At 52.1% G+C, this 18,699-nt stretch overlaps 1 protein-coding gene across 1 annotated transcript in view; it reads left to right on the top strand.

Annotated features, from left to right (window-relative positions):
• The window catches only part of LOC138508995 (methanethiol oxidase-like), a 359,358-nt gene that overhangs the window by 242,023 nt on the left and 98,636 nt on the right, over positions 1-18,699 (top strand). Inside the window, exon 6 of the mRNA XM_069625449.1 lies at positions 3,310-3,431. Within this exon, the coding sequence (XP_069481550.1) occupies positions 3,310-3,431 (122 nt within the window). The remainder of the gene's footprint in view (positions 1-3,309; positions 3,432-18,699) is intronic.

Below are 18,699 nucleotides of genomic sequence, written 5' to 3'. Positions count from 1 at the left end.
ACCACTTAGACACCACTTCGCACCGCGCGCGCTCCGCGCCGCGGATGGTGTTTTGTAGTTGCTGCAGCTCCTCCTTCAAAATCGTGGCAATGGATGACAGACTCCGACCACGCCAGACCACTTAGACACCACTTCGCACCGCGCGCGCTCTGCGCCGCGGATGGTGTTTTGTAGTTGCTGCAGCTCCTCCTTCAAAATCGTGGCAATGGATGACAGACTCCGACCACGCCAGACCACTTAGACACCGCTTCGCACCGCGCGCGCTCCGCGCCGCGGATGGTGTTTTGTAGTTGCTGCAGCTCCTCCTTCAAAATCGTGGCAATGGATGACAGACTCCGACCACGCCAGACCACTTAGACACCACTTCGCACCGCGCGCGCTCCGCGCCGCGGATGGTGTTTTGTAGTTGCTGCAGCTCCTTCTTCAAAATCGTGGCAATGGATGACAGACTCCGACCACGCCAGACCACTTAGACACCACTTCGCACCGCGCGCGCTCCGCGCCGCGGATGGTGTTTTGTAGTTGCTGCAGCTCCTCCTTCAAAATCGTGGCAATGGATGACAGACTCCGACCACGCCAGACCACTTAGACACCACTTCGCATAATTGCTTGCTTGATTTTACAACTTGTGAGCTGGCTTGTGGGCCTTTTTTCCTTGGGGTGGTGCCATTCCCCCAGTGTCCCCATCCCTTTATTCGAGGAAAAATATTGTGTGAGTATAGCTTGATTGCTGCTTTTGAAAGCATTTGAGCATAGTTGGGGTGCTTGGGGTACTGCCTCTGGGACTGTTTCCAGGATCATTGTAAATTGTGAGATTCTAGCGCCATTCTCACCCAGGTCTATCAGAAGAGATTCTATTTCTTCAGTCAGTAAATTAGCCTCTATAAGATTTGTATTAGCCTGGGTAAGCTTCGGAACTTTAGCAGCGTTTGTGTCACTTGCGAGTGGTGAGGCACGGCCAGAGGACTTGCGCTTAGCCATGCTTTGCGTCAGGCATCAGGCTATGGACAAGCCCTCCTCTAGCTTTATGATATTCTATCATTCTCAGTTGCTTAGTTGGACCGCCAAATTAACCCTTAATGGGCCCTAATGGGCCTTAATGCTGCACTGATAAGCTGGTCAATTGCTTCAAAAGAGAACTTTTAGAGAATGCTTGCAATCCCTTGGAAAACTATGTCAAACCTTTAGACAGTTTCTTAATGCTTGCTGACAATTTCAGGGACCTATCTCTGCATTAAAAATGTATATGTATGAGTATGAATATAAAAATATATTATATATATATATATATATATATATATATATATATATATATATATATATATATATATATATATATATATAATATAGTATGTTGGCTGGATTAAAGCTTACACTAACCAATACCACAGTGCCACGTTGCACCCCTGTGAAGACCGGGCCCGTCTAGGTATATAGCTTGCAACAAACCAGAGGCACTACAGGTATTTAATCGCTCACTGACCCACAGCCACCACCAACAGATCACCTTGGATTGCGGGGGGACCCCTATTTGCCTCCATTTTCACTGTGATCTACCAGAGTCGGCATTGGAGCGGAGAATGAAGCACAAGGAGCAGGCTGCAGGCAGGATACTGAAATGGATACTGAATTAACACAGGGCACAATACAGCATCCGATGGCCAGCGTGTATGGGGAAACCAGTAGGTTCAGTAAATAACTCCAACTAACTCCAAATGACTCTGGCTCCGACTATGGGCCTCATTACAACGAGTGTGGACCCGTAATGAACGGTGCCGGTAAGGGACCGGCACCGTTCATTATGGGCCGCCTCATTACAAGGTCTTCAGCGGGTCCTGCAAAGGCTGTCTGGTGAAACCAGGCGTCCTTAGCGTGACTCGCTAGCAGACCAGGATGCAAACAACAGGCCCGTCATTAACGGGCTCGTTGTTAGCATCCTCCCCATTGCCATTGAGCCCTATGGGGGCTCAAATGGGAATGCGGATGTACCGGGTCCCGGGAATGGGAATTACGGGCCCTCCAAGGTCGGAATGGCCCGGTAATTCCCTATTCCTGCAACCCGGTACACGGTATGAACGTAATGAGGCCCTATGTCTTTGGTACCTTTGGCAGTAGTCCTCTGTTCGAGCTTTCTTTCAGGGAAGGGACTAATTGGGCCTCATTACGAGTATGGAGGTAGCCATGCCGTTCTTACCGGCATGGCTACCCCCATACCGGGTACCGGGTTCCAGGAATAGGGAATTACCGGGCCATTCCGACCTTGGAGGGCCCGTAATTCCCATTCCCGGGACCCGGTACATCCCAATTCCCTTTTGAGTCCCCATAGAGCTCAATGGGAATGGGAGGATGCTAACAACGGGCCTGTTAATGGCGGGTCTGTTTGCATCCTGGTCTGCTAGCGGGTCCCGCTAAGGACGCCTGGTTTTACCAGACGTCCTTTGCGGGACCCGCTGCAGACCTCGTAATAAGGTGGCCCGTAATGAACTGTGCCGGTCCCTTACCGGCACCGTTCATTACGGGTCCGCACTCATTGTATTGAGGCCCAGAGACGTTACAGGACGTCAAACCGCACCCTTCCTCTCAACATGGCAGGGGAGGGGGGAGAGACCACTTCCGACATAGTAGTGTGGGGCTGGGTTAGCCACTACTCCTTCACCCAGTGATTTCTTCCATTCTTGTGGAGAACAGCAGGTGCCTATTAGAGGATATCCATCATGATCAATGTCCCATTTCGTATTAGAGCTTGCCTGAGCATTTGCTATGCCGCTTGACATCAGGACCGCTCGGAGCTCTGCTTCTGATAAGGAAACTGTCTATGTGTGTATCACATATAGCGCTGGGTTTGCAGTGTGGACCACCCTGCATTCTCTCTGAGGGGGAGGTTAATTCTCCCACACTGGTCTATGTAACGAGTTCTATGTGATGTTACCAAAGTTATTTTTCTCGAATTAACTTCTACTGAAAAAAAAAGCAATATCAATTTTTTATTATTCAGGGTTCCCCCAAAAGCCCAGTTCCCCTAGATTTATAACCCCACCGGACCCACCCCCACTGCTTTTAACCCCTTACCCCCACCCCATATATATTTATTTTTCAATATTTTTTCGGTACAAGTTTATTGTGTTTTATTTTGGTAACATCACAGGATACCTGTGCCATGAGGTAAAAAAAAGGTGAGACTCATTTCACACAAGAAAGCACCTCTATATTTCTAAGTAAATACCATACTCTGCATATTGTAGGTTGTGCTACTTACAGATTGAGTTATGTGCTTTGGTGGTCTTAGTGTGTTTCTTTTCTCTCCATTAGGTCTTATCACCAGTATGGTGACCTCATTGGATGACCGATTTCTATACTTCAGCAACTGGCTCCATGGAGATGTGCGCCAATATGATATAACAAACACCAGCAAGCCCAAATTGGTTGGGCAGGTGAGTGTGTATTTGATTGCTCGATATTTGACTACAGTGACTGCTATATATGTCCAGGAATGTTTAGGGAAAAATATAGGGCATGTTAGACTCTCCTGTCACCCAAAAAGCTGATAGTCCTTTGGCAAATTATCACAAGATGGATACAACAGATCACACAACAGACACGCGCTATATAGATCAAAAAAGGATGCCTCTGATATGGGAGCTCAGCCTCAGGGAATAAGCATACTACAGTGAGAGGTAGAAGATGTTTTATTGGTTTGAATTCTGAATTGGGCTCTAAGTATACTACTACTAACACCATTTTGTCCCAAGTTGGATACAATTAACCATGCAGCACACAGGAATAGTTCAAAACCTTTATTCTTTCTCTGCAGGAACAGGTTGGAGGACCAGCGCAAAAATCAAGGTTCTTTGGTAGCAGTGTAAAGATGGAGAAATTAATCAAATCAAGTAAAAGGGCTTATGCAGTCACTATGTGTATCCACATAGTTCCAGGTTGCTTACACCCAGAAAAGCATCCTTCAATGCACTCACAGTTTCAGTGAGATTTAAACTGGCCCCAACACACTTCTTAACCTGGCCTGGACAGTTGCTATAGAAGATGTGCTGGCCTCTGAAGGCATGTGGCATGTTCTCACCAGGGCATTACCAGTGCAGCTTTCCCACCTGGGGATAGCTGTGAACTACTACCAGGGTAAGACTGTGCAGTTTTCCCTTCTTACGCTAGCGGTCTTCTTTCATATAATTTAGCCAACCCCTACCTGGGTGCTTTACAGGCTGCAGTACTGATAATGCTCCAGTCAACTGTATCCTCTGGCTCTACTCTCCTGCAAGTTTAAACTCTCTTCATAAGTAGGTCTCTCAATTCGCTCACATAATGGCTTACTTGGCTTTGCTACCACCTGTTCTTTCCCTCTGCTTCTCTTCCTGCTACAGCCCTAACTCTCCGCAATGCCATCCTAATTCTCACACACCTAGTCGTGTGTGGTGTCTCTTTTCATAATGGGCATATGGCACTAATGGTTCATGAATTGTTCTGATGGTGGGTTTGTTTCCCACTAGCTGGTTCTGCCTCCTCACCATGCTGTTGTCGTTTTTAGCCAAGCAAAAGCAGAAATGTTGGCTTCCTTAATGCTCCAATTTGGTGAGCTCTAGGGCCCCCTCAGCCCGAGGACTCACGTTGCCTATCCAGCATTTGGGACCAGGAGTGACTATCAAAGTGGCAGGACAGCCCTGACATACTGATGTCTGTGGCCCTCATTACGACCCTGGCGGAAAGGGGTTTACGCCGGCGTAAAGCATGGCGTACCTTTCCGCCTGACTACGAGTTCCCATAGCGCCATGGTGATTTTTACGCCTGCTTTTTGCAGGCGGAAAAATCCATGGCGCTACGGGACTTGTTGTTAATTACGCCACCGTAATTTACGGTGGCGTAATTAACGCCTTCCCCACTCCCATTATACCCTATGGGGCAAAAATGGGAATGGGGAAGGGTAAATGGGGATTGGGGACTTACCGCCCCGCCAAGGTCGGAATGGGGCGGTAAGTCCGCCAACCACCATGGCGGAGTTGGCAGCTTAGCGTCATGGACCATGGTGCAAATTGCACCATGGTTCTCCGCCAGGGTCGTAATGAGGGCCTGTGTCTTTAGCACCTGCATTTTGCTCATTCAGTTTAAGTGTGCTCTGACATGTATGCCCTATTTGCTTTCCTCTCTTCGCCAGTATCTGCTTTTCCTCAGGCTCTGGTCAACAATCCTATCTGGGGCTAGAGCGGCCGAAGTGCTTTGCCGCCGTGTCCTGCTCCATGTGCAGGCGCTTGCAATGGGCCTGAGTTAAGCAGGCGGCCTCCAGTGTACAGGTTATCATTTGCACACCTTCTCAGGGGCTGATTGTATTGGGGTTTCATCCCCCGAACACTACTCTCCTTTGGATATAATACTACATGGTACTTTCCCTCATTTTTAGTGAAATATATTTCCTGGGGGAGAGTCACCCTGAAGAGGAGACTGCAGGTTGTGTGACGGGGCAACTAAGGGAAAACAGGGGAGCTCAGGGGATTCCCCGTATACCACCTCCAGGGGTCGCATCACATACATGGTTTTTTCACCTGGCCTCCAGATTTCACCCGTCCCGCTCTATGGTCCCACCAGTGTTGTCTTGCATAGTGTGAGAATGCAGATGAAAGGTCGGCAAGGCTGGGAGCGAGCCAGTTCCATGCTAAGTGGGATTGCTTCTGAATGGCTGGGGAGAGGTAATTTGCATGTCAGGCTGTACTCTGTAGTTAAAGCCCGTACCCCAGTACCACCGGCCTTTCCAGTGTCAGAAATGAATATCTTTTCTGCCGGAGGACCATTGTGTTCCCATGGGCGGCTTCAGGTATGCACTTGGGAGGGCTAAAGCCATCCCAATTTGAAGCAGCAGACATAATTCTACTTTGATGCCCAGACAGCAAGAACCTGTCAAATTTCCCACCTCGGAAATGCATCGCTCTCTAAGGTGTGAAAAGTGTCATTAACGTGACTGTGGCAGCAGAAAACGAACAGAGGCAGAGGACAAAAGACTGCCAAGGTAAAATCTGTAAACTCCCTATGTTGACATTTTGAAGTTAGAGGCTTACCTGCTGGGCTCACCTTTTACGTGGCTCGTGCCTCCAATAATTAGCATTAACTAAATAGCCTGTGTGTTGCAGAGGCATAGATAGGGTAGGTCCTGCGCGATCCAGAGGGAAAGAAAACAAGCATTGGCAATGCAAACAGTTTGGGCTTTTGTATGGGCATGGTAAAGGCACCTGCCAGGCACTGACATAGTGGTATTAACTGGGCATTGATGATAGCCAGTGCAAAATGGAGTGAGTACCTGGGCATATAATAGCAATGCCTAGCAAATGCCTAATGCTTGTACAGAAGCCAGAAATACTTGTTTTTAACAGGCCTGCCGTGAAGGGCACGCACAGTGCTAACAAATCGAGTGGCTGAAGGCGCACCCAGATAAGACATTTTTATGACACCAGAATTGTGCTTACAGTTTCAATTAAGTCATTAACTATAAGAAGACTGCTTTGCAAAAACATTGGCAGGCATGTAGAGTGCAATGTTTGATGGTAAGGCTTGATTAAAGCAAGCACAAAAAGTTCCCATGAGGAGCTGTTTTGGGCACGGAGGGGCAGGGACTGGGTGGGAATAGCCATAGGGATTAGCATGGCCATGGGCAGTCAATGGGTGGGCAAACAATGAAACACCTTCAAGCTTTGTGCCCCATCTCATATGTGATATCTTCCTATCGGTACTCTAATGCTATAGTTTTGGCTTATAGGTGTCTCTGCCACCTAATAGCCCAAACTAAAAAAGGTTTTGTTTGTGTGCATGCACGGTTTGTATACATGTGAGGAATTGTGTAAGGTTGTGTATGGTTATATGGAGGGGTTGTCTAGAAGTGCACACATATGAATCAATGCAGTGGAAATGGTGCACATGGGTGCTAATATGCTTGTGAATGACAGTGGAGTGTGAAGGTCCTGGGTGCTCGTGTGAATGGCAAATAAGCTGTATGGGTGTGGAATTGGTGGGTGAATGTGTATGAATGTGTATCGGTATGTGTATAGGTGTGTGTGTGTATCTGCATGTGTGTGTATATGTGTATGGGGCTTGGGGAGGGGCATTGGAGCATGACATGTTTTTGACAGGAGTATGTCATGTTTTACTGGCGTTTTTGGGCAAAGCAAAGGCAACTTGTGTATTATTATGTGAAGGAGGGGTTGGAGCGGGGCAGGGTACAACAATGGGGCTGGCTGGAAATGTTGTACTCGTATTAAGAGCAAAGCCAACATGTTGAGTGTATTTACATTGGGGTGTGCATGTTCCCTTGCTGTGGCATGGCATTTTATCTACTGGTGTTAAGGTCAAAGACAAACTAGAAAGTAACTGTCTTTACATGGTGGGGCGTTGACATTTCTACTGGCTTTAGGGGGTAAATACAACATGAGTGTTCTTATATGGGGGAATTTGTATTATGATATTTATATGTACAGAGCACATATGTACATGCAATTATCACTGAATTGAAGTTGGTTCTCGTATATCAACCTCGGCAGGATGAAAGGCTGAGTTGGCCTTGCCAGGATTTGAAGTCCTGTGAGAATGTTCTTACATGGGGATACTGGCATATATTGGCAGAGCCAGCATGAACCTGTTTTGTTATAGAATCATTATTGCCATTAGGGGAAAACAAACGTGAGAATACCGGCATATATAGGTGCACCAGAAGGGACATGTGTGGGTAAAATCAATATGAAAATGTTTTTTACACTGGCAGAGTACTGGCATATAGCGGGCAAAGACATTGTAAACATGCCTTGGTAAATTGCTTCTGTGCATTGTTCGTGACTTGACATTTGTGAGTTGTTGCCCAATTTATCACAGAAAGTGCACTGTAAAATGGACCATTTTAACCCATTATTTCTAAAATAATCCCAGGGGAAGAAACCCCCCGGAACTCCTTTGATTGGTTTGCGCTCCCTCACTATGCTCAGTCACTCCTGCACATTTGGCCGGGGTCAGAGGATGAGCCCTACTACATTAGTTGCACGCCCCACTTGTTTCACAATCCTGGCTATGCCTCTGGTGATTTGGGGGTGAAAGATGCATGTGTTAGGCCAAAGAAAGGCATAATATCTACTCATCCTTCTGGGCTTAGGCAGGGGGCGGGGCTCTATAGCACAATAGGTTTAATGGCCCCTCTGACTACCAGCGTTCAAAACTGCCATCCAGCCCCCCGAAATGTTGAGGCTGGATCCACCCCTCGTTCCTTGCACCTGTATTCCAAGATGACCACAATATTATGGTGCTAAAAAACATGTGTGTCTGCTATCGTTTCTTTGACCATCACCTGCATACCCTGACTCAAAATCACTCTGCACGACTTCAGCAATGCTTGGCAATCTTCCGGCCATGGTCTGTGGGACCAGACCTTTGAATGTCTCCCCAATGCTCGGTACACCCTTTCCCACACCCCTCCATGATAGAGAAGAGCAGTGGAGAGAAGATCTTTGTGCACTGACAAAGGTTTCAGAGAGAGGGGAAACTGTGCAAGACAACAGGTCTTTGGTACGAACACCTAAGGCATGCGAGGAGGCCCTCATAGAGAAAAGGAACATGCAGTTAAGGAAATAGGTGTTGTATATGGAGGTCACAAGGAGTATAAGAAGGTACCTTGTGCTTTTCTGCTCCCCACCAGTAAATGGCGACTGGAGGTTATACACATAAAAGGTCATGGAGCGCTGCAAGCTTTGGTGAGTGGCAGATCTGAGTCTTACCCCCGCCTTGCAGGGACGTCATTTCACCAAAATGCTAGGGGTAGTGGAAGTGACATCACACGATGCTTGACCTCAGATGACATCAAAGGAAGTGATGTCATTTGAACCCACCCCAAAGTGACATTGCGGGAAGTGATGGAACACAACCTTTCACCCCTCAACAAAACAGGAAGTGGCATCACAAAGCATTGTTTCTAAGTACACTATGAAAAATATGGTTACGTTATCACTGTAAAGTGATATACATTTCATACACGAATGCATCACCATATGTATCGTTAAATCAGTGCTTATAGACTCATTTTACAAAATCACTGTGAATGCAAGCAGCGCTGCATATAGAACAAATATACATATAATGTAACTCAACCTGTGTTGGTACTCATTTATCAATATGAGCAAGATGAAATGCTGAGTGACCTTGCTGGGAGTCAAACCTGCAACCTGCAGATCACACGCACATTGCAGCAGCCAGCAGTCAACCCACTGACCTATCTTAGTTACTGGCTAGAGTTATCAGAAAATCAGTCACTCCAGAAACAGCAGAGTAGCAAGAGAGGCCACAGGGGTAGCAAGGGAGACCTAATGTCTTTGCCCGCTATATGCCAGTACTCTGCCAGTGTAAAAAACATTTTCATATTGATTTTACCCACACATGTCCATTCTTGTGCACCTATATATGCCAGTATTCTCATGTTTGTTTTCCCCTAATGGCAATAATGATTCTATAACAAAACAGGTTCATGCTGGCTATGCCAATATATGCCAGTATCCCCATGTAAGAACATTCTCACAGGACTTCAAATCCTGGCAAGGCCAACTCAGCCTTTCATCCTGCCGAGGTTGATAAATGAGAACCAATTTCAATTCAGTGATAATTGCATGCACATATGTGCTCTGTACATATAAATATCATAATACAGACCTAAATGACGTCCATGCCGCATTGTAGTCACTTTTAGTTATTTCTATCAACAAGAAATGTCTAGAGGCTTCGCTCTCTGACAAATCAGTGGCTTCGCTCTCTGACAAATCAGTTGTGGCGTGGGCTGCTGAAATGCAAAGGGAAGGCTGAGGCCCCAGGCTACTGCCATTTATGAACTCTGGGAATTTCAGGAACAGGTTGCACCGACTGTGCTTCTACAGCCATCCGAGCCATTCAGAGGCAGTGGTCGAAGAGGGCGGGAGCGTGCTCCTCTAGTTTAAAAAACAAAAAAAAAAAAGGTTTTACTTTTCCTATACTTTATTTTGAAAAAGAAACGTTCCAGAATGGTTTACTTTTAAAATAAAAGTGCAGGAAGAAGTTGAAACTTGCACTTCAGTGCACTGCACGGAATAGTCCCTTAAAGAGCAAGTATGTTGGTATGGGGGTTTGGATTGTGCATGGGAGGGGGCATGGCGATGGGGCTTGTGGGGAGCGGTGGCAGGCCAGCAGGGAACATAGTTCCACTGCTTCTTTTCGCACACTTTGACCCCTGTTGCCCTGCCCTGCCAGGAAATCTCCTTTCTCTGTGGGTGCCTCTGATGCACTCCAACCAAACATGCACCCCTGCTCCTCTAAGTCCCCTTACGATGTAGAATGTAAACTCTGCTCTGCTCTTAGGGTTGGTACAAAGTGTTAATTTTATTTTACAAAGATTGAAAACCTAATGTAATCACTTCTCTGAAATATTTAGGTTTAATGTGTGCTATAGAGCTCAATGAGATCCAATGAGGTATTTTTTACAGTTCCTCCATCTGGGTGAGTGATTTGTCATCTGTGCACTCCCCATTGCATTAAGCCGATTCATGGAATAAATGTGCGCCGAAAATCCCGGCGCAGAGGGGCCAATGCGTGCGCTGCGCCGAAAATCAGCGCAAAGCGCAGGGAAACCAGCGCACGTCGATTCATGGAAGTCCCTGCGCAAGAAAAGCAGAGGACGTGCGCGGAAAAAACGCGCGGCGCAGGCCGGCGCACAGGTCAACCAACGTCGTGCGCCACGGCCACTGCGCCATCACTCCGAGCGCAGCGCACAGCTCTAAAGTAGGCGGAACACAGGGCGGGACACTCGGAATGGGGAATAAAATGGGGCACAACACTCGGAATGGGGAAGAATGTGGGCGGCACGGGGAAAGTTCAGGAGGCAAGTGCGCGGAACGCCCACACGCTCGCATACAACACGTATTCATGGAATAGAATAGGGCAAAAAAGCGCACGCTCAAAGCAGCGCACAGGCACAAACAGGCACAAACACGACCGCCACAAGAAAGCAGGCGGTAGCGTGTCTGCGCCTGCAAGAAATGTGCGCTAAAAGGCGCGCCAACAAATAGCACCTATATACAGACATGACCAATGTACAATACTGTTGCCCTCCTGGACAAATGACGTACAAAGGGGTACCCACAAACACAGACACGCGCAGAGAGAAAAAATAAACGTGTGCGTGCATACCGGGGTGCGCGGTAAGTTCCACACGCGATATGGGCGGGTACGTGGATTGCAGGGGTGCGCGGGAAGTTCCACACGCGATATGGCAGGGAACGTGGATTCGAGGGGTGCGCGGGAAGTTGCACACGCGAAATGGCCGGGTACGTGGATTGCAGGAGTGCGCGGGAAGTTGCACACGCGAAATGGCCGGGTACGTGGATTGCAGGAGTGCGCGGGAAGTTGCACACGCGAAATGGCCGGGTACGTGGATTGCAGGAGTGCGCGGGAAGTTGCACACGCGAAATGGCCGGGTACGTGGATTGCAGGAGTGCGCGGGAAGTTGCACACGCGAAATGGCCGGGTACGTGGATTGCAGGAGTGCGCGGGAAGTTGCACACGCGAAATGGCCGGGTACGTGGTTTTCAGGGGCGCGCGGGAAGTTCCACACGCGATATGGCCGGGTACGTGGATTTCTGGGGCGCGCGGGAAGTTCCACACGCGATATGGCAGGGAACGTGGATTCGAGGGGTGCGCGGGAAGTTGCACACGCGAAATGGCCGGGTACGTGGTTTTCAGGGGCGCACGGGAAGTTCCACACGCGATATGGCCGGGTACGTGGATTTCTGGGGCGCGCGGGAAGTCCCACACGCGATATGGCAGGGAACGTGGATTCGAGGGGTGCGCGGGAAGTTGCACACGCGAAATGGCCGGGTACGTGGATTTCAGGGGCGCGCGGGAAGTCCCACACGCGATATGGCAGGGAACGTGGATTCGAGGGGTGCGCGGGAAGTTGCACACGCGAAATGGCCGGGTACGTGGATTGCAGGAGTGCGCGGGAAGTTGCACACGCGAAATGGCCGGGTACGTGGATTGCAGGAGTGCGCGGGAAGTTGCACACGCGAAATGGCCGGGTACGTGGATTGCAGGAGTGCGCGGGAAGTTGCACACGCGAAATGGCCGGGTACATGGTTTTCAGGGGCGCGCGGGAAGTTCCACACGCGATATGGCCGGGTACGTGGATTTCTGGGGCGCGCGGGAAGTTCCACACGCGATATGGCAGGGAACGTGGATTCGAGGGGTGCGCGGGAAGTTGCACACGCGAAATGGCCGGGTACGTGGTTTTCAGGGGCGCGCGGGAAGTTCCACACGCGATATGGCCGGGTACGTGGATTGCAGGAGTGCGCTGGAAGTTGCACACGCGAAATGGCCGGGTACGTGGATTTCTGGGGCGCGCGGGAAGTTCCACACGCGATATGGCAGGGAACGTGGATTCGAGGGGTGCGCGGGAAGTTGCACACGCGAAATGGCCGGGTACGTGGTTTTCAGGGGCGCGCGGGAAGTTCCACACGCGATATGGCCGGGTACGTGGATTGCAGGAGTGCGCTGGAAGTTGCACACGCGAAATGGCCGGGTACGTGGATTTCTGGGGCGCGCGGGAAGTTCCACACGCGATATGGCAGGGAACGTGGATTTGAGGGGTGAGCGGGAAGTTGCACACGCGATTTGGCTGTGAGCTCCAGGGCATTACCTGTACACCCTCCACGGCCCCTGCAGGCAGCACACACCACAGGGAACTACCCTGCACACCTGCTCATGTCTCCCACCACCCCCACCCCCAGCACTGTGGGCAACCTGCCAGCAGGCCCCCACCCATGGCCAACCCATGTCTCCCACCACCCCCACCCCCAGCACTGTGGGCAACCTGCCAGCAGGCCCCCACCCATGGCCAACCCATGTCTCCCACCACCCCCACCCCCAGCACTGTGGGCAACCTGCCAGCAGGCCCCCACCCATGGCCAACCCATGTCTCCCACCACCCCCACCCCCAGCACTGTGGGCAACCTGCCAGCAGGCCCCCACCCATGGCCAACCCATGTCTCCCACCACCCCCACCCCCAGCACTGTGGGGAACCTGCCAGCAGGCCCCCACCCATGGCCAACCCATGTCTCCCACCACCCCCACCCCCAGCACTGTGGGGAACCTGCCAGCAGGCCCCCACCCATGGCCAACCCATGTCTCCCACCACCCCCACCCCCAGCACTGTGGGCAACCTGCCAGCAGGCCCCCACCCATGGCCAACCCATGTCTCCCACCACCCCCACCCCCAGCACTGTGGGCAACCTGCCAGCAGGCCCCCACCCATGGCCAACCCATGTCTCCCACCACCCCCACCCCCAGCACTGTGGGCAACCTGCCAGCAGGCCCCCACCCATGGCCAACCCATGTCTAACACCAACCCCACCCCCAGCACTGTGGGGAACCTGCCAGCAGGCCCCCACCCATGGCCAACCCATGTCTACCACCACCCCCACCCCCAGCACTGTGGGGAACCTGCCAGCAGGCCCCCACCCATGGCCAACCCATGTCTCCCACCACCCCCACCCCCAGCACTGTGGGGAACCTGCCAGCAGGCCCCCACCCATGGCCAACCCATGTCTCCCACCACCCCCACCCCCAGCACTGTGGGCAACCTGCCAGCAGGCCCCCACCCATGGCCAACCCATGTCTCCCACCACCCCCACCCCCAGCACTGTGGGGAACCTGCCAGCAGGCCCCCACCCATGGCCAACCCATGTCTACCACCACCCCCACCCCCAGCACTGTGGGCAACCTGCCAGCAGGCCCCCACCCATGGCCAACCCATGTCTCCCACCACCCCCACCCCCAGCACTGTGGGGAACCTGCCAGCAGGCCCCCACCCATGGCCAACCCATGTCTCCCACCACCCCCACCCCCAGCACTGTGGGCAACCTGCCAGCAGGCCCCCACCCATGGCCAACCCATGTCTCCCACCACCCCCACCCCCAGCACTGTGGGCAACCTGCCAGCAGGCCCCCACCCATGGCCAACCCATGTCTCCCACCACCCCCAACCCCCCATCCACCTGGGGCACCCTCCACCAGGCCCCCACCCATGTCCCCCTGGCCCCTGGTCCTGACGATACACAATAATGGCAGTAATGACCAGCATACCCAGCACAAACACCCAGGCAAGGATTGCATGCACCCACATAGTGAATGCAATCACATGACACAACCCCAAAGGCAAGTAAGCAAAAGAACACATGTCCGCCACACACACATACACAATGGGTGCAAGTCAATGTCAAAACCCATATCATGGCATGTAAGAAACCAAAGAAAAAATGACACAAGTGTAAGATAATATTAAAATGTATTAAAAAATAAAAATAAAGTAAACTCTGACAACTATCTGGTAAAGCAAATAAAAGGTCCATGTCCGGGAACAAAAATGAGAAACCAAAAAACAAAGGATAGAAAAATGAATAGATTTTGTCCAAAGTAAACACATGTAGAATGAAATGAAAGATAAACCATTACGACATGGTGTGACCAATATGAAAGTTAAAAAATTTATCTCACAAAAAATAACTATATTTACAGGATTGTTCAAGGGTCCATGAGCCCAACACCACAAATTAAACCTAATACTAACTATTTAAAAAAATATGTACAAAGAAGTGGCCATTGTCCAAGCGGTCCAAAAAAAAAAAATTAAATAAAGGAAACCTAGCACTAACTAACTAAAAAACTATATACAAAGGCAGCGGGCTAGTCCTGCGGCTCACTTGGTGATGCTGGCCAGGGCATCCTCGAACTCCATGTCAATGTCCTGGAGGCGGGACTCAGTCCTGGCCCCGAGGTCTCGCAGGGACAACCCCATGTGCTCTCCAAATTCCCTGCGAGCCTCCTCGAGGCACTCAGCCCGCCTCAATGCCTGATGCATGGAGATCTCCGCCCTGGCCATGGCGAGCCGCTCCTCTTCCGCCCGCTGCCGCTCCGCACCTATCCGCTGGCCAAACTCCTCCCACACGGAACACACCGCCATGCCAGGGTTGCCCTGCCCTCCGGCCGATGCCTGCCCCTCCGATCTTTATGGCCCTGAGCCATGATGCCTCCCACGTCGAGCCCGCTGCTGCCTGCGACGCCACTGCCTCTGCCAGCACGACGGCATCCAGGCTGATGGTAACCACCGACGCCGTCGTGCACGTGCCCTGCCCGATGATGCCGGCACATCTTCCATCTGCTGGGGTCCACTTGCTGTGTCGTCCACCCCTGCTGGACCTCCGACTCCCAACTGTGGCAGGGATGGGATCCCCACCGAGCTGGCTGCATTGGTCGGGGCAGGTCCACAGGGGGCCATGGTGGCATCTGGGCCGGAAGACGGCAAGGAGAACGACTGGTGGATAGCCTGCACAGAGGAGGAGAGGGCCGTCAGATTGGCCAACACATGCAGGAACCCCCCGAACATGGCCGATCCCAATTGGGCCACGTCGGCACGGTGCACTTCGTGATGACGTGCGTGCTCCTCCCGGGAAGCACGCACGGCATCACGAATCACAGCCGTGCGCATCGCGACCCCAATCAGGACCTGCTCCACGCGGCCAGGGGTTCCCACGGCCGCAGGTGGAGGGGAGTCAGTTGACATGGACATCCCCTCTACCTGCGGACGGGCCTGGGACGGGGCATCCCTGCTGGTGCATGGTGGTGCACTCACAGGGTCAGGGACAGCGACATGCACAGGCCCCTCCACGGTGACCTGTGCTGCCTCCTGCCCCTGGCCCTGGACTGCACCACTTGCACCAGCAGGGATGCTCCCACCAGGGCCCATGTGTGCACCAGTGTCGGCCTCCTCCTCCTCTGTGCAAACCACCAACCTGGATGGCTCCTCACCGTCTCCCGCCGTAGCAGGCCCCTGTGGGGGCTCACCCACCCCTTCCGCTGCAGCCGTGGGGGCATCCCCGCCGCCTTGCTCCACAGCGCCGTCTCCGCCCTCTTCTTCACTAGCCGCTGCGTAGAGGGAGACAAAGAACACAAGCATCAGGCTACTGTACAATGGTCCCCTAGACAGGAAGCAATAGCAGATGAGCACCCCTGTCAAAGTACACTTCCATCATGTCCCTCCACAACACATGGGTCAGTCCAGGCAAAACACACACAGTAACAGGCATGGTGCATGCCATGCACATTTCCATGCATGTCCAATTGACTCTTGAAACATTCAATGAAATGTAACTCACATGCATCATGGCTCATGCATATCACATGCACACACTACACCTCAGTCACATCCATCTGGCCACAATCACACCAAACACAGGCAAAACAAGGGTAAGGTGGGTGCGTCACTGAATCTGTGCATTGTCACACACATGAGTCATGCATCCATGGCATGCACAAGTCACAGACATGCAGGTCAGGCACACAGACATGGCTACCATATATGTACCTGGCATCAGCACCCATCCTCACCCCCATCCATGTCCAGGTACAGAGACTGGCATGCTCTCATGTCCCAAATCTGCATAGTGCTCCCCATGCCGCATTTCTACACATGCAACAACCATGTGGGTCACACATCACTGGTCGCACATGCATTACCATGATGTCCCAGCACACATACATGCATACATGGCACATGGCACACATACAGGCAAGTATCATAGAACCAGCACACCGCAACATGCCCTGTCTCACACAGTGATGCTTGGACACTTACCGCTCAACTCCAGACGGGTCTCCCTCTCAAGGATCTGGGCGTGGAGCGCTGGGCGTACGCGTTCCAGGACCCTCTTCTGGATGGAACTCATGTGGCCCCGGCCCCCCTCCACGAGGCGCCGGGCCTTCACAAGGGTCCTGGACCTCAAGTCCTCCCAGCGCTTCTTGATCTTCAAGACGTTGCGGGTTGCCACCCCCTCCGCGTTGATGGCAACCACACAGTCGGCCCAGATCCTCTCCCGTCCTTCCTTGCTGGCGCGGGACGATCCAAAGAGGGCATCATACTGCCCCAGGACATGCTCCACCAGGACACCAACTTCGGTGGCAGTGAAGCTGGTGCCCCTCTGCCCCTCTGGCCTGGGGTTGCCACTGGTGCCAGATGTAGAAGTGCCCGACATGGCAACCCCAGAGGCAGGTGTGGGTGGGCAACTGGGTCCTGGGGCTGGGCTGTGGAGCGATGTAATCCCAGTTGGGAGTCTTCAGTTCCAGCAGGGGTGGACACAGCAACTGGACCCCTGCAGATGGCTGATGTGCAGGCACCAAATGGCAGGGCACGGTGGCAGCAGGCAGGCAGGCAGGCAGGCAGCAGCAGATAGCACGTGGGAGGCTGCTCAGGGCACTTGGGGGGCAGTAACTCGGCCTTCGGGGCAGGAGCGTGGTGTTCCGTGTGTTTTCGGGTGGCCAGCTTGATACGGAGTGATTTGGCACGTGAAATTCCTGCACGTCAGCGTGAAATCCGAGGAAAGGCCCTTAGCGCGTAAGTGCGTCAGCACGCATACGCGATTCTATTGGACCAGAGTCCCTCATCGCGTAAGCGCGTCTGACGTGATCCGCACGGGCGTTCCCCACTCAGCACGTGAAGACGGAGCACACGTGGAAATCCTGCACGTCAGAGTGTCATCGCGTGTAATTGGCCAAAAGTGCGCTTACACGCCATTGGCCTATGTACGTGTATTTCATCGCGTGTAATTGGCCAAAAGTGCGCTTACACGCCATTGTCCTATGTACGTGTATTTCATCGCGTGTAATTGCCCAAAAGTGCGCTTACACGCCATTGGCCTATGTACGTGTATTTCAGGGGCGCGCGGCCACTTACACAGGCAAGTACGTCAGCGCACCTGTATGCCTGCAGCGTGGGAATTTCCACACGCGATTGGAGTGGGAACCCGATTCCAGGGGTGCGAGGCTCACACGCTGCCTACTACACGCGCAAGGCATTAATTTGCGCACTTTTCAATAAACAAGCCAGATGCCAGGATGAACATACCGTTCCTAGCAGCAGTGGCAGTGGGCTACCAAAGGAGGATGAGGAGGAGAGTCAGGGCCAGAATATTCACACCCAGAACCAGCCTATTCGGGATGCCTGATGACCAGGTGTATGGGAGGTACAGGTTTCCAGCACACATCATACTGGACCTGGTCAGTGAGTGGGAGGATGACCTCACATCACCCACCCTGTGCTCCCAAGCACTCAGCCCCCTGCAGAAGGTCCTGAATGTACTGCACTTCTTGGCCACTGGATCCTTTCAGCGGACAAGTGCCATAGTGGGTGGTGTGTCACAGGCCACGCAGTCACGCTGCCTACACCAGGTCTTGAACATCATCACTGCACGGCCTTCAGTCCGCAGGCACATATATCTCCCCAGGACTCATGCAGAAAGGCGGACGTGCATCCAGGAATTCTATGGTGTGGCTCAATTCCCCAAAGTGCTTGGTGCAATTGACTGCACACATGTGGCTCTACGTCCACCCAGGGCAACAGAGCACATCTATAGAAACCGCAAGCACTGGCATTCCATCAACGTCCAAGTTGTATGCAATGCCAAGGGAATCATCACATCAGTATATGCCAACTATCCAGGGTCCACCCACGACAGCTTCATCTACAGAATGTCTACCCTATGCCGGGACCTAGAGGCTGGCCAGCATGGAGAAACATGGCTGCTTGGTGAGCATGAATGCCACTCCACATGCATGCATGTCAGATACTGGGTCATGACACAACACCACTAATGATACCCA

This window comes from Ambystoma mexicanum, chromosome 1p (genome assembly GCF_040938575.1).
Source record: "Ambystoma mexicanum isolate Mex_15411 chromosome 1p, UKY_AmexF1_1, whole genome shotgun sequence".
In the NCBI taxonomy this organism is placed as follows: domain Eukaryota; kingdom Metazoa; phylum Chordata; class Amphibia; order Caudata; family Ambystomatidae; genus Ambystoma; species Ambystoma mexicanum.
The sequence above is the reverse complement of the archived record's forward strand: the minus strand, read 5'-3'. Positions and strand labels throughout refer to the sequence as shown.